Here is a 16,563-nt window from a genome sequence, read left to right on the forward strand (position 1 = left end):
ATATATCGCATGGGGTTAACCTTACAGGCAACCGCCACATGCAGAGCACCTACCCCAGAACAGGACTCTTAGTTAGCACGTGTACTGGGCCGGCAGCGAGTCTCTCTGAAAACTCGACTGCCACAGGGCTCGGAGGAAGTCAACCAGGGAACAAAGCTTGTGAACACTACTGGGAATTAATGGCGCACGTCTTCAGCTCAAAAGGAGGTGGAAGGCGCTATGTGCATGCGATTCACCCGGCCGGCTGTCCCGGCCAATAACTCGAGGCAGTTGATGTGCCAATGCAGTCGCGGGCCCGTTGCAAACAGTGCCCCAGCCCATTTTAGAGGCGTCTGTCGTGACCACGACATGCCTGGAGACCAGTTCTAGGGGAACACCTGCCCGTAGAAATGAGAGGTCAGTCCAAGGGCTGAAAAGAAAGTGACAGACCGGCATGATGACCAGGCGATGTGTCCCATGGTGCCATGCCCATCTCGGGACTCGAGTCTGAAGCCAGTACTGAAGCGGTCTCGTATGCATCAACCCGAGCGGGGTAGCCTACCGCTGAGGATGCCATATGTCCCAGGAGCCTCTGAAAAAGTTTCAGTGGAACCGCTGTTTTCTGTTTGAACGCCTTCAAATAGGCCAGCACCGACTGGGCACGCTCGTTCGTAAGGCGCGCTGTCAAACAGACTGAGTCGAGCTCCAATCCGAGAAAAGAGATGCTCTGAACCGGGAGGAGCTTGCTCTTTTCCCAGTTGACCCGAAGCCCTAGTCGGCTGAGGTGTGAGAGTACCAAATCCCTGTGTGCGCAGAACATGTCACAAGAGTGAGCTAGGATTAGCCAGTCTTTGAGATAGTTGAGAATGCGAATGCCCACCATCCTTAACGGGGCAAGGGCTGCCTCTGCGACCTTCGTGAAGACGCGAGGAGACAGGGACAGGCCGAAAGGGAGGAATTTGTACTGATACGCCTGACCCTCGAATGCAAACCGCAGGAAGGGTCTGTGTCGAGGAAGGATCGAGATGTGGAAGTACGCGTCCTTCAGGTCTACCGCCGCGAACCAATCTTGATGCCGGACGCTCGCCAGAATGCGTCTTTGCGTCAGCATCTTGAACGGAAGTCTGTGTAAGGCCCGGTTCAGTACTCGCAGGTCCAAGATTGGACGCAACCCACTGCCTTTTTCCGGTACGATGAAGTAGGGGCTGTAAAACCCCTTCTTCATCTCGGCTGGAGGGACAGGTTCTGTCGCACCCTTCCGTAGGAGGGTAGCGATCTCCGCGCGCAAGGTAGCAGCATTTTCGTCCTTGACCAAGGTGAAGTGGATACCACTGAACCTGGGCGGGCGCCTGGCGAACTGAATCGCATAGCCGGGTCAGACGGTCCGGATCAGCCATCGCAACGGATTGGAAAGCGCAAGCCACGCGTCCAAGTTCCACGCAAGGGGGACCAAGGGGACAACGTCGTCGGATGTACCGGCAGGTGGGGCCTCGCGGCGGGGTGGAGCTTGAGGTGCCACACCATGTAGTGGCCATTCTGAGTCTAGGGACATCGAAGCACTTACCTGGCTTCTTGTGACCACCCCCGGAACAGCCTGGGACGGGGGAGGAAGAGGCCTGTCCTCATAACCTGTGGAGACTGCCACATCGGGAGCGGCTGTGTGCCACAGCTGGGCGCTCGGGGTGGAAAGACCACCGCTGGAGCGCCAATCCTGCAAGGAAAACCTGTGGACGGTAGTCGTGATGATGACCGTGCACACTGGGTATGTGACCCAGGGAGGAAGGAATCCACTCTTTTGCTGAACTGTTGGGTACCGCAGCCTCTTGGACATGCGGTGAAATCAAACAAAAAGGCAACAAAAGATTTTCCACCCGGCCCTCCACCGGGGGATGGAGTGGTCTTCTTACCAGCTCCAGGTGAGTGGGTTTCTTTGTCCCTGGGTCGTCCGTCTCAGGGGCGCTTTGACAACCTCCGTGGGATCTTAGCAGCAGACTGTGAGACGGGTGGCATCTGCTTCCTGCGGTGGGCTCCATGCCGGGTCCGGGATGAAGGGGCGGGCTACGGCGGAGCCGGTGCAGTCACCGCAGGGGGACGCCCTTGGCGACGAACAGACAGGGTGCGGGATCTTGAGCCTTACCAGGGCAGGATGTGCCGAATAGCCTCCGTCTGCTGCTTCACCGCCACCACCACCGCGTGCTGGGGAATGGGAGGTCCGCGGGGGGATACCCGGCGAAGGCGATCCCATTGGGGTCCCCAAATTGCCCCCAGTGCTAGCCATGCTGGCCTCATACCCATAAGTAGAAGGACTGAGGCAGGGAGCCGCTGGGGTGGCTTGCTTTCTTACGAAACGTTGCCATGGTCATGTTCTCGCAATGAGAACATGAACCATTCACAAACGCTGCCTCCATGTGGGTCGCGCCCAGACATGAAAGACAGCGATCATGACCATCCAAAGTTGAGAGATAACGACCGCAACCAGGAATAACACGCAATCGGAAAGGCATCTTTAAAAAGACACGTCTTTAAAAAGATGTTCTGTGTGTGCCGCTCTTTTAGAGAAATATACTCTTTTAGAGGAAAAGGCTCTATCAGAAAATATACTCTCTTTGTTTTCTGCCGAAGCGCCCAGGAGCATTCTCTGCAGTGCACCAGTGCAGAGGAGGGAGAAGCCGCTGAAATGCGCCGTCAGATCCAGCAGAGGTGAATGAACAGTAGAATTCAGCTCAGTGAGCATGACTGTTCGGCTCCGAAGAGAAAATCTGAACGAGTGGTTGCATACCAGCTCCTTTTATGCCCGTATGTCTGGGGGAGTGGCATGCAAATACCACTCGCCAATTTTCAGTGGCCTTTTATCAAAGACCAGAGGTGTCTCGGGCTCCCAAGAGTGACCCCTAGTGTCACTACATCGACACAACGTCGAGTGAGTGACAGATAGGGAACATACCCTTTTATTTAAGCCTTTATTACCTTTTTATCAACTCTAATATACCATTATAAAAAAGCAGAGGGGGTCGGGTTGGTTTAGTGTTGGTTGTGTTGATTTGGTTCCTGGTGTAATTAGGTAGCAGGGTTTGTTTTTTTAGTGGAGTGTCTATGTATACTAAGTGCAAATAGCTCATCTGGTTGGCAAAGGCTATTTACACTAACTCCACCCACCATTGCTGAGACCAAGCTCAAGACAGACATAACAAATTTCCTTGGGGTCAACTGCTGGTTAAATGAAGGTGTGCATATTTGATGGGGCAGAGACATTGAACTGGTTATCGGGTTAGACGTTAAGTGGGTTAAGGGAACCATGAACGGAATTTGCACTCCAATATTTTGGTTGAGACAGTAGTTTATGACAAACTGCACCCCCATGTTCTGCTGTAGCAGCTGTGGGTGATACGACGGTGTGAAAGTGCTTTGTTATGCTGACGATCTGGGTTCGAATCCCATCTTTTGTCCTACTTTTTCACCATGTCTCCACTCTTAATATTTCCTATAATACTTCTTATAATAATAAATTAAAGTGATTCCTCGTAGTGATTGGTCACAGTGAAGGTTGGGGATATTGAGAGAAGTGTTTGATCCAGATCAAATTAATCATGGTTTTTCTGTAGTAATATAGTAACCATGGTTTTTGATGGAAACCATAGATTTGATGCAGTTAACTATGGTGTTACTACAGTAATATGTTGTTAATATAGTAACCATGTTTTGTGGTTACTATGATTTTACTGCAAATTCTATGCTGATGTATGCCATGATTCATTTTTGAAAGGGAAGGTTCTGGCTAGGTTTAGGGGCAGGGGTTGGTGTCTGTGGGACTCTAACTAAACACAGTAAAAACACTACAGTGGTACCCCTATACTTTATATTAGTAGTTAAACAGGGGTGTAATAGTATTTGCCACTATTTGCACTAGAATGCAAATAGCCTCTGCCTTGTTTTATAAGAATATTGTCATGTGTATTTTGTTGATTCATGTCTTTTATTTTATTTTGTTTACCTTGTCATGTGATTCCTGTTTTCCCTCCATGTTCATGTATCATGTTTTCGTTGGTTTATTGTTTAATTAGCTTGTTATGAGTTCTGTCTGTTCATTGGTTCTTGTTCTCCCATGTCTTGTATTTAAGCCCTCACGTTTGGCATTGTCCATTGTTCAAGTATTGAACGTAACTTTGTTGTCAAGTCCATGTCCATGTCCATGTCCATGTTTTATGTTTTATGTTTCACATTTTTAGTCAGGGTTATTGGTTATCACATTTGTAAATAAACTGCACTTGGGTTCTTCATCTTCACATCATCGTCTTCATCATCATCATTGCCAGCAGCCAGCATCGTTACAGAATAATTGACCGAACTATGAACCCAGCAGTTCGACTCATACGGCTACATCAGGGGAATCGTTCCCTGGAGGAGTACGTAGAGGACTTTTGCGCTCTGGCCAGCCAGCCAGGTGGATTTTAATGTGGTCGCCCTCTAGGACATTTTTAGGGTGGGGTTAAGTGAGCCGATCTCCTCCTTGATGCCTGGCGGTCGCAGTTCCTTCAGCCTGGCTCAATATATTGACCTCGCCCTGCAGATCATTGGTTCCACGTTCACTGTGGGGGAGGCGAATGCCGAGCCAGAGTTCCACGACATGGCCGCCGCCGAGCCAGAGTTCCACGACATGGCCGCCGCCGAGCCAATGGTCCACGACATGGCTGCCGCCAAGCCAGATTTCCACGTCATGGCCGCCAAACCAGAGTTTCACGTCATGGTTTCTGAGCTAGCGCCATCTTTTGCTCCATGCCACATCACCACAACGCCTCAGCCTGCTCCATACCACGTCACAGCAACGCCTCAGCCTGCTCCATGCCACGTCACAGCCACACCTGAGCAGTTGGGCCTGGAGATGGTTCCTACCCTCATACCCACCCTTAGTTCTCCTGAGCAGGCAAGGGGAACTTTCGGCCCTCTGACCCCGCCTGGACCCTCCGAGCCCTGGATTTTGCCTTGGCCTGATGGTCCCTCGACATTGCCTCAGCTCTGCGTTCCCTCGGCTCCACTGCGGTCCTTCAGCCTGTTGGCTTTACCGGGGTTCCTCATCCCTCCGGCTCCTCCTTGGTCTGTCGGTCACCTGGCTCTGCTTTGGCTCTCCGATCCTCTGGCTGCACCTCATCCCTCCGCTTCACCGGGGACCTCCTTCCCTATGGCTCCACCTTGGTCCTCAGTACCACCGGCTCCACCTCAGCCTTCCGATCCCCCAGCTCCTCCTTGCTCCTCCGAGCCTCCAGCGCCACCTTGGTCCTCCCTGCCATCGGCTTCACCCTCGCCCTTCGAGTCTTCGGCTACTCTCCGGGCACCAAGTTCCATGGCTCCGCCCCTCGAGCCTCTCACGGCTCCGCCTTCCATGGCTCCGCCCCTCGAGCCTCTCATAGCTCCACCCCCCACAAACTCTGCCCTGGTCCCATGTCCCTCGCCCTTTCTCGCCACACCCCAAGCTTCAAGACAACCCCCCCCAACTCCCTAAAGAACTTTGAATTCATGTCATGTTTTACATGTTTTGTTTATGTGTTGGGGCGTCAGGAGCCGCCCCTTAGTGGGGGGGATATGTCATGCGTATTTTGTTGATTCATGTCTTTTATTTTGAAATGTTTAGGTCCTGTTTCCCTTGTCATGTGATTCCTGTTTTCCCTCCATGTTCATGTGTCATAGTTTGAAGATAAGAAATTGGAGCCTGTACCCATACACTATGCAAAATTCAGTCAAATCTGTGTACTCAGTCTAGACCAAAATCTGAAGACTGGAGCCGATAAGCACCAACACGACTGACTGCAAATTGGGGCTAAAATCGGTTTTAAAGTCAGGTAGATTTGTTCATAAACCACAAAAGCCTGGTTCTTGTTTTTGCCTTTTTGGCCCCTCCCTTAACATGTGCTACAGAGGCTCCACCTACCAGCCTGGGTCACTATGTTTAATGGTACCTGACTGTCCAGAGAGTCTGTGTCCTCATTTAAAACTGAAGGACCGCACTTTACTCCTGAGAGCTGTGAAGCTTTTCAAGTTTCTTTACTGGTATGATTGATGCCTTAAGAGCTCACACTGTGTTTACCTCACAATTTGGCATTTTTAATTGAGTTAACACTGCCCTGTAACCATTTGAAGTATACATTCATACATTTTTTGGCCTTGCTAATCAAAACTGGGTCTTACTAATTTAATGCGGAATGTTTAGTGGCTTAGAGATTGAATACAGACACTCTTTGATTCTATACTACATTTGGTAGTTGTATGAAAAGATTTAAACATCTGCCAAATGTATGAATCTAAGAATCCTAAACAATATGCTCTTCCTTAGATTCTCTTCCCTAGAGTACTCCAGATTCCACACCAGTTCTTATTCCCAAGAGTGCTCTCAATCCTACACCAGATCCTCTTCCTTAAAGTACTTCCTTAAATAATCTTACACCATTAATCTTACACATAGTGCAATCTAATACAAATCTGTTTTCTGTTATGTACAGTGCAAATGTTTTTTTTGTTGTTTTTTTTATCTGAGAACAAATGGCATGCTCCAGAGTTATATTGAAAGTCAGAAGTGTATACAGTGAACAAAAAATGTGACAGAATAGTCCCCTGCGGTGCATCAGTACTACTCAGTACCTGCTCCGATGAGCATCCCTGCAGTCTAACAAACTGTGGCCTGTCTGTGAGATAGTCTATAATCTATGACACCATACTCGGATCCACTCTCATTGTAGATAACTTCTCCGCCAGCCTCAATGGCTGTATAGTGTTGAATGCACTTGAAAAGTCAAAAAACATAATCCTCACAGTTGCTCGTGATTTCTCAAGATGTGTGTAAATTCTATGGATCATATAAATTATTGCGTCTTCCACTCCTATCCTGGCCTGGTAAGCAAACTGCAGCGGATCCAAGCCGTCACGTACCAAAGGCTTAAAGTGCTCTTTTCTTTTCTCAAAGATTTTCATTACCTGTGATGTCAGGGCCATGGGCCTGAAGTCCCTAGGGGTACTAGGATGTTTATTCTTGGGGACAGGAACAATACATGATGTTTTCCATATGGTAGGCACCTTCTGCAGTTTCAGTGTGAGGTTAAAGAGATGGCTAAAAACCCCCACCAACTCTCCCGCACACACTTTAAGCACCCTAAGATTAATATTATCCGGTCCTTTAGTCTTATTGATGTGAATATTCACAAGCTGTCTTCTCACCTGGCTAGGCATAATTTCTAGGGTTGATAAAAGGACTCAGCATCTGCTGTGTACTCATGGCACGCACACTGGTGGTAGTTTGTGGCAGTGACATGACTTTCATTACTGGAGATAATATGTTGTCATATCCTTGAGGCTGGGCAGTGTAATCTTCTGATGGTTTAAGACAAGCTGTGCTTGTATTAACAGCCGTTGTTGTCCTCACAGAGCTTGAAATATCACTAGATGTCAGTACCGGACTTTTTGAGTCAAACCTATTAAAAAGTAGATTTAGTTCATTTGCATAGTCCTTATCCCACTGTACAGCCCCATTTGATCTAGTCATACCTGTAACAGTCCGCACCCCCCACCACACCTCTCTTGTATTATTTTGTGCCCAGTTATTCTGAATCCTATTCTTGTACTTCTGCTTAGCTCTCCTTATAGTCCTTCTCAACTCCGTCTGTATTTCCTTCTTTACCTCATCTGTTTCCCCCTTCATGAAGGCTCTTTTTTTCTTATTCAGCAAGGATTTAATTTCCCGATTAATCCATGGCTTGTTATTAGAAAAACAACATACCTTCTTGTTAGGGACCACACACTCTTCACAAAATCTGATGTAGCCTGTTATACAGTTCGTAAGGCCATCGATATTGTCTCCATACTCCACCTGGAATAACTCCCAGTCAGTTACCATATAGCACGTCCTTAACACATCCTCTGCCTCCTCAGACCACAACTGGACAGTCCTGGTAGTAGTTGGCTGCCTCCTCACGAAAGGCATGTATATAGGAGAAAGATGTATCAGACAATGATCAGATTTACCAAGTGGGGGTAAAGCAGATGCACTGTATGCTTCCTTAACGTTCGCGTACAGTTTATCCAGTATCTTGTCTCCTCTTGTACTACAAGTTACATACTGGGTAAAATTTGTCAGGGTACTCAACATTTTTGCATGGTTAATGTCTCCATTTATTATAATAAATGCATTTGGATACCTTGTCTGCAGGTCCGAGGCAGTGGAATGGATGATGTCACACGCATGCGCTGCCACTGCCGAAGGTGGAATATAAACAATAACCACGATAACATTTTAGAATTCACGTAGCATATAATATGGTCTTAATCCAATGGCAAGCAGCTCAACATCAGGCATGCAAATCACTGCTCTCGTAGTTACATGACCCTGATTACACCATTTGGTATTAACAAACACCGCCACTCCACCACCTGCCTTCTTGCCACTTTGTTTCCCTCTATCTAGTGAAAAGCTAGGTAATTCTACTGAACAGTCTGGAATTTTCTCATTCAGCCACGTTTCAGTCAGACATAGCAAGCAGCATTCACGCTGTCCTCTGATTAATGCCAAGAGTTCATCCCTCTTGCTGCTCAATGATCGTACATTCCCCATGACCACCGAGGGGAGGTAAGGCTTATATTTCCCCTTCTTCTCCCTCTTCTTATTTTTTACACTCACTCCTGCTCTAGTTCCTCGCCTCCTTATCCTCAAGTCCCTCGGTATCTCCTCTGGACATGCTGCACATCGTGTTTGAAACTGAAGAAGCTCTTCCCGTGAATATGCCGGTCTTCTGATAGTCACTGTGCTCCGTGTCCAGCATATTATACCCCATCAACTAGCGCCAATACTTAATTCAATAGATCAATAATAATAACCATAATATATAATATGATAGAAACAATAAAAATAAATGAAGCAAACTAAAACAAAGCTAAAAGCTAAGAGCTACTGTGTCGTGCTGCCACATAATACGGCGCATGCGTACGTAATGAGCTGATAAGTTAAATCAAATGTGTTTGTTTGTTGGGGGGGCCTCCAGGACAGGTTTGACACTGCCCTAGAGGATTCCAGATCTTCTTTGCCTAGAAGACTACAGATCCTACACTTGATTTTGCTTTTAGAAGACTCTGGATGTTACAGAAGATCCTCTTGACCCAGCTTCCTGAACATGACACATAGCAGGTTTTCTTCCAGAAAATAAAATATAAAAAATAAGGAATTACGTTAAATTCCGCTGGAGAACACTGCTGGTTTGCAAAACATTTTCCATCACCCTTCAGGGTAGGGATCCCTTTTTCATTTCTTGTTTTCTCTTTTTCTTTTTCAGGCTTTTAGATTTTCAATACAGTTCTTGTTAAACTGGAAAACAGTGGTAAAAGACACTGGCTACCACCCCTGGAGTTCACTAGTTTGAATCCCAGGGTGTGCTGAGTGAATCCAGCCAGGTCTCCTAAGCAACCAAATTGGCCCGGTTGCAAGGGAGGGTAGAGTCACATGGGGTAACCTCCTCGTGGTTGCTATAATGTGGTGTGTTCTCGGTGGGGCGGATGGTGAGTTGAGCGTGGATGCCGCGATGGATGGCGTGAAGCGCGCTATGTTTCCGTGGCAACGCGCTCAACAAGCCACGTGATAAGATGCACGCGTTGACGGTCTCAGACGCGGAGGCAACTGAGATTCGTCCTCCGCCACCTGGATTGAGGCAAATCACTATGCGACCATGAGGACTTAGAGCACATTGGGAATTGGACATTCCAAATTGGGAGAAAAAAAAACTGTTATTGATAAAAATATAATAATAACAGGTAAAAGATGAAAAAATAATAATACACTGTCAATCTGGATTTCTTGGAGTAAGTTTTTGCAGACATGTGTTTTGAATTAAACAGAAATTTTGTGAGAGGCCAGTTAGAATTCCCAGATCTGACATCAGCTTAGCCTGGAAGTCAGACAGTTTCCTGAGAATAACAATATATTCAAACAGCCCTCCCCCAAAGCCTAATTATGTCAAATATAAGATCATAAAGTGGACATATTAATTGTGTGATATTCTTAAAAATGATCTGTTTGGAGGCTGCTGCATGCATGCATGTCTATTGTGTGCTGCTGCATTGGCAGGTTGCAGTGGAAATGTGTGACATTGCAGGCGCAGTGATTGGTGTCCTTGTAAAGGAAACGCTTGGCCATCTGGTACTTGTTTTCTCTTTTTCCTGTCACCTCAGGTGCCATTATTCAGAGAATTTCCCCTGTCTCTGTGACACATGGGCCAGTGTACTTCTTTCTGGGTTAAACAACATGGTAACACTTGACTTGAAGCTTGTATATGTAATACAGTATAAATGTTCTTGTAAATAATTGTAATCACAGTTATAATATATCATAATACTTACCTATAAATTAAAACTAAGGCTGTTGATAATATTGTTATATATATATATATATATATATATATATATATATATATATATATATATAATATTGTTAATGTTGATAATGTTGTGTAATAAATGAACGCAATTAATCATGTCCCCAGAGCGTAATATTCCTACCAACAGAGCAATTCAAGCTTGAAGAACCGTCTTCAGCAGGGGGCAGTACACAAAACTCCAGCTGTATTAGAAACACTTTTAACACTTAGTTCGATTGCTTGGACAGAACCTGAGTTCGTTTCCTATCCCCTCCCACTGCCGCCGCTAGTCTCTGTTCACATTATATTATTTGAGTCCGAACCATGGCCCAATTACGTCACCAATGTGCTTACAAGCGGCAATTGCTAGTGTGAAAGCACCCTTACTGTACAGACAACAAACCACACTCAGGCTTGCTTGACACTAGTGACAGAAAAAGATAGTGAGAATGTGTTCTTGCGTTCAAATACAGCTTAACGGAGTGCAATTTCTGAATGCAGTGATCTCAAAGCATGTTTTCGAATGATGTTTAACTTAAAAACGCTGTGTTTATGATACGACGCAACCTTAGTGAGACGCTCCAAAAGCATCTTTTTGATGCATGTTTACATGGATGCATCCTTAGAAAAGCCCTTATAATAAGTCTACATCAAACAGATTGACAAATTAAATTGCAAAATGTATTGCTGTGAACTGTAGGCCAATGAAAGGCTTATGTTCATTATGTAACGAGTAGTTGCTGAGATGAGATGGGAGACGCTGTATCTAATTGCAGGCTTTTAATGAAGATGATGAAAGTGAAACAAACAAATGTGAACTCAAGTAGCAACAAACAAGAACTGACAAAGTGGGAACAGAACTAGAAGGTATTTATACAAGCAGGAATAAATGAGGGAATGGAGAACAGGTGAGGATGACGGGGAACAGATGGCTGTGATGAGGGCAGTGCACCGTGGGAAATGTAGTTAATGGAAAACAGAGGGCAGAAGACAAAAACAATATCAAAATAAGAGTCCATGGAAACATAACAGAGACACACTGTGACACATTATAATGGAAATAAACATTAGATTGCATTCTAAAGCCACTTTTTGTATTTTCTTGTCATGCTTTACTTGTCTGCCCCAATAATGTAATGCATTATATTTATCTGAAATATAATTTGTATTATATATATTATATTTATAATTATTTAAATATAACTATTTATAATTATTTTATGCTATTTGAGGGACTTTCTCAGCAAATATTTATATATGCAATAAATGCGATTAATTAATTAAATTAAATGGCATATCATTTAACTAATTTGTTTAAAACATTTTAATCTATTGACGGCCCTAATTAAGACCCAATTTCATGCCTTAAATTATGTGTTATAATGCATTATACTCTTTAAAGGTGTAACAATGAATATAATGTATGGGTGGTTTGCTACAAATATGTCATCACAATTCACAAGAACATAAAACTGATTACAATTAAAGATTCACTATGTAACTTTTTTTTGTTAAAAAAAAAACCCCAAAATGTTATTAATGAGAGAGGGCAACAAAAATCAGTCTTCCAAACCATGTCTTTACCCAAATACACTTTGATAAACCTATAATAATGATTTATATTTTAGAGCTGTCGGGACATACGTCATTCGCCCATGTGTGTTGACATCATATCCATACACAGAGAAAATATGATCCGGCTAATGTAGTGTGTGTGTGTGGGAGTAGTGTGAAGCTGAAAGTTTGTTGTCACAACGAATGAGAAAAATTTACCTTGGATCATTCAAAATGGCAAACCTCCGGGGAATCACTTTGTAAAAACAAAGAAACCCCAAACAGAGCAGTGTCTACAAGCAAAAAGGGAAAGCGACAGAGTCTGTAATAAAACCCGAATCAACATTGGCATGTCTTTTCAGAGGTGGTGGCAACTCCGAGATCTGAAAGGATTTAAAAGCGACCTAGAGATTACTTTTTTCTTACTCAGCAGGCAAGATATTTTATTGATATGGTTTATGTATAGTTGTGTAATCTCTAGGGTTTGGAGGGTTACTTTTAAATGTATTCCACTACAGATTACAGAATACATGCTGTAAAATGTCATTTTTAACGTATTTTGTTAGATTATTCAAGGTCAGTAACGTATTATAAATACTTTGGATTACTTCTTCAGCACTGGTAGTTCCCTATCTGTCACTCACTCGACGTTGTGTCGATATAGTGACACTATGGGTCACCCTTGGGAGCCCGAGACACCTCTGGTCTTTGATAAAAGGCCAATGAAAATTGGCGAGTGGCATGCCACTCCCCCGGACATAGGGGTATAAAAGGAGCTGGTATGCAACCACTCATTCAGATTTTCTCTTCGGAGCCGAACGGTCATGCTCATTGAGCTGAATTTCTACTGTTAATTCACCTCTGCTGGATCTGATGGCGCATTTCAGTGGTTTCTCCCTCCTCTGCACTGGTGCACTGCAGAGAACGCCCCTGGGCGCTTTGGCAGAAAACAAAGAGAGTATATTTTCTGATAGAGACTTTTCCTCTAAAAGAGTATATTTCTCTAAAAGAGCGGCACACACGGAACGTCTTTTTAAAGACGCGTCTTTTTAAAGATGCCTTTCCGATTGGGTGTTATTCCTGGTTGCGGTCGTTATCTCTCAACTTCGGATGGTCATGATCGCTGTCTTTTGTGTCTGGGCGCGACCCACACAGAGGCAGCGTTCATGGATGGTTCATGTTCTCACTGCGAGAACATGACCATGGCAAAGTTGCGGTCACGACTTGCTTTCGTAAGAAAGCAAGCCACCCCAGCAGCTCCCTGCCTCAGTCCTTCTACCTACGGGTATGAGGCCAGCAAGGCTAGCACTGGGGGTGATTTGGGGACCCCAATGGGATCGCCTCCGCCGGGTATCCCCCCGCAGACCTCCCACTCCCCAGCATGCTTGTCTGCCCCAGTCGGGCTTCCGGATGAGTCCGCCGGCTCGTCTCACGGCGAGTCTGGCCTCTTGTTCGGAGCCTGCGAAGATGATGAGCTCTCGAGCGCAGCATCGGAGAGCGGGCTTGTCCAGTCGGATGCAGAAACCTCAGCTGGGCTCCCCCCTTCGGGAACAATTGCCCAGTCACAGGCTGATGCAGAGGTGATGGACATGCTTTCCCGGGCGGCCACAAGCATCGGGCTAGAGTGGAACCCTCCACTCTCCCCTGAACACTCGTGGCTCGATGATTGGTTCCTGGGCTCTCCAAACTTACTTCAAACTTTCTTCTCTGTCTGCTTGTATGAATGTAACACATCATAAGAAAGTGTTTCACCACTGTTAAAATGCACTTTGGATCACATCATTTATATGTATAAATGTTTTCCATCTGAAAGGATTAAATATTAAATGAAACAAATGACAACAAAATGCAAAGTAATCTCTTCAGTAATCAAAATACTTTTTGAATGTAACTGTATTCTAATTACCAATGATGTAAATTGTAACTGTAGTGGAATACAGTTACTTATATTTTGTATTGTAAATACGTATTCCCGTTACATGTATTCCATTACTCCCCAACCTTGGTAATCACACACACACACACACACACACACACACACACACACACACACACACACATCTGTGTGTAGTGAAATACAATAATTATACTGTAATCGGTGCAGAACTTTTCACTTGCTAGCACACGTGTGTATTTATAACGGCATTATATATATTATTTATATAATTTATATAAATAAATCCTTTAGTCCTAGGCCTGCCAAGGACATGTGAGTCTTGAAATGATGTTGACCACTGGTTGGTAACAATGACAATCCATAAATTAGTTACTACCATGATCTATTTGGCCAGAATATCCTGCAGTTATAAAAACTTTACAACGTTTGACCTTATAAGACTAGCTATCTTTATGTATAATGTTAACAACATTTTGTAATGTCATTTATTTCAAAACAACAATGTTTCTAATAAGTCAAAACAACAGCATAAGATATGGCACTTAACTGCTTAGATGACATTTTCAGATATCCGTCTTTTCTTTTCTTTCATTATTTATTTGTCTATTAGTTCTGATAAGATATCCGCACAGAGGAGCAGAGCCGAAGCACGACCTGCATCATTACCAAAAAAATGTCTTTCTGCAAGACGCATGCAGTTTTATTTTTAATCGCTAGAGGGCCAAAAGGTACATAGTGTAGCTTTAAAAAAAAAAAAAATTCTAAATACCTTTTGTAATGGATCAAGAATACCTCTATAATGAATTATACATAGAGGCTTCAAATAGTGTTACTGCACACATCATCAGGACAGTCACGTTGATGTGCTATTTAAAGCCAACTTTATTATACATACATCATATAATACATCCAAAAGAGGTCACTCAAGAAAGGTCAAAGAATACTAAAATCTATTCTAAGAACATGCAGGGTGTGAGCATTTATCAGTTTTTCAAAATGCATTAAACGTATACATCAACTATAAACACAAATGTTGTTAGAACAGGAGAGCAAATTTTGGATGCTTTACACAAAAAATTTCTCTCTCTCTCACTCTCTCTCCCTGAAAGGCTCTATTAATAGAGGTGCTTTCCTCTTTTCCCACTCACATTCCTCTTGTACAGAAGTCACCCTGAGAACATTCATTCGTTCATTCTTCCCTCCCATATCTTTCTCTCTCCCTTTGTTTTTCCATAGTAAAACCTATAACATTTAAATGTATTGTGTTTCATCTGTCTCAAGATAAGCATCAGATCTTTTGGTGGAATTCTTATTTGTGAATGCGACACACAAACCCGCCCCCCACGTTCACTCACTTCAGAGAGAGAGAGAGAGAGAGAGAGAGAGAGAGGTGTGTAGGTGACAGCAGTTATGGTGAAGTGTGTGAGTAGTAGAGTTATCGTGCTGTTCTCTGGACTGTGGAGCATTTGGATATAGTGATGGTTGAGTTTGGTGGTTTGTGGACGTTTGTTATTCTGCAGAAATGTGGTGTTTACAGTGTCAGTCAGAGAAAACACAGTCTCTGCTTGAACTGGAGCTGGACAGCTGGTAAGACTGGACTTTATCTTGTGCTTGTGTGAGAGATCTGGTCTTAACTAGTACTGCAGCAGTGTACATGGGTAGCTGACATATACCATGTTTATTAACTTCTTTATTCAACATCGTGATTTTAATTTCCATAAATTTAAACCAGGTTTCATTCATTGGTCTCTGTAGTGATGATCATGTACCCTGGTGTTTTTTTAGCCCGTCCAGCAGAGAGAGAACATTGTTACATGACAATCCAGTTTATTATGGTTATAAAGGTCTCACATACAAATGAGAACGTGATCCAAGACTGAATGAACCTGAGTATATTTGAGTTATTTATTACTTAGAGATGAGCTCAGCTGAAGTTAGATATCTTATTCAAGCCTTTCATACAGAGAGAGCTTTAGAGGCTTAAATCGTGGTTTATTTATGATGTCCGCTAGTTTCTGGATAGTCTGTGCTTCAATATCAAATATTGGACAGACTTGAGCAATTCATTGTTCCATAAGAATTCTTACATTAAAGACTATATTTATTTTTTGTGGAGTTTTAGTAGTGGTGTTTGCTAAGGCAAGCTGCAAGTATCAGTTACTATTGCTCATAGTTAGCTTTAGGGATTTAAACAAACGCCCAAGTGTAGGTTTTACACTGCAGCACATACTGTATCTTGTCCCACACAGTTTGTGCTACAGACATGAATGATACAGTACCTCAAATCATGCAGTTTGTTGAGGAGAGGTGTGCTATTACTTTTCTAAGTGACTGGACTTATTATTTTTGTCTGGCGGAGCCATATTTATGGGTTAGAATATACAGCGTTGGGGAGTAACGGAATACATGTAACTGGGATACGTATTTAAAATATGAAATATAAGTAACTGTATTCCACTACAGTTACAGTTTAAATCATTGGTATTTAGAATACAGTTACATTCAAAAAGTATTTTGATTACTGAAGAGATTACTTTGCATTTTATTGTCATTTGTTTCATTTAATATTTAATCCTTTCAGATGGAAAACATTTATACATATAAATGATGTGATCCAAAGTGCATTTGAACAGCGGTGAAACACTTTCTTATGATGTGTTACATTCATACGAGCAGACAGAGGGCGCTTTTACACTGTTATAAGAGAAAAGATGGACATGATGTTGAGGAAAAAGATGTTGCTGTGTA

General features: G+C 43.7%; 1 protein-coding gene across 5 annotated transcripts in view; it reads left to right on the forward strand.

Moving 5' to 3' along the window:
- Window positions 1–16,563, forward strand: part of LOC127419672 (IQ motif and SEC7 domain-containing protein 1-like) — a 184,032-nt gene that overhangs the window by 89,339 nt on the left and 78,130 nt on the right. Inside the window, exon 1 of one of the 5 annotated variants that reach the window (XM_051661249.1) lies at window positions 15,244–15,402. The exons of 3 other annotated variants lie outside the window; for them this stretch is intronic. In XM_051661249.1, the coding sequence (XP_051517209.1) occupies window positions 15,338–15,402 (65 nt within the window). In that variant the 5' untranslated portion in view covers window positions 15,244–15,337. Of the gene's footprint in view, window positions 1–15,243; window positions 15,403–16,563 lie in introns of those variants that run through there. One more of the 5 variants, XM_051661251.1, reaches the window with a different exon arrangement.

Source organism: Myxocyprinus asiaticus, chromosome 29 (assembly GCF_019703515.2).
Source record: "Myxocyprinus asiaticus isolate MX2 ecotype Aquarium Trade chromosome 29, UBuf_Myxa_2, whole genome shotgun sequence".
Lineage (NCBI taxonomy): Eukaryota > Metazoa > Chordata > Actinopteri > Cypriniformes > Catostomidae > Myxocyprinus > Myxocyprinus asiaticus.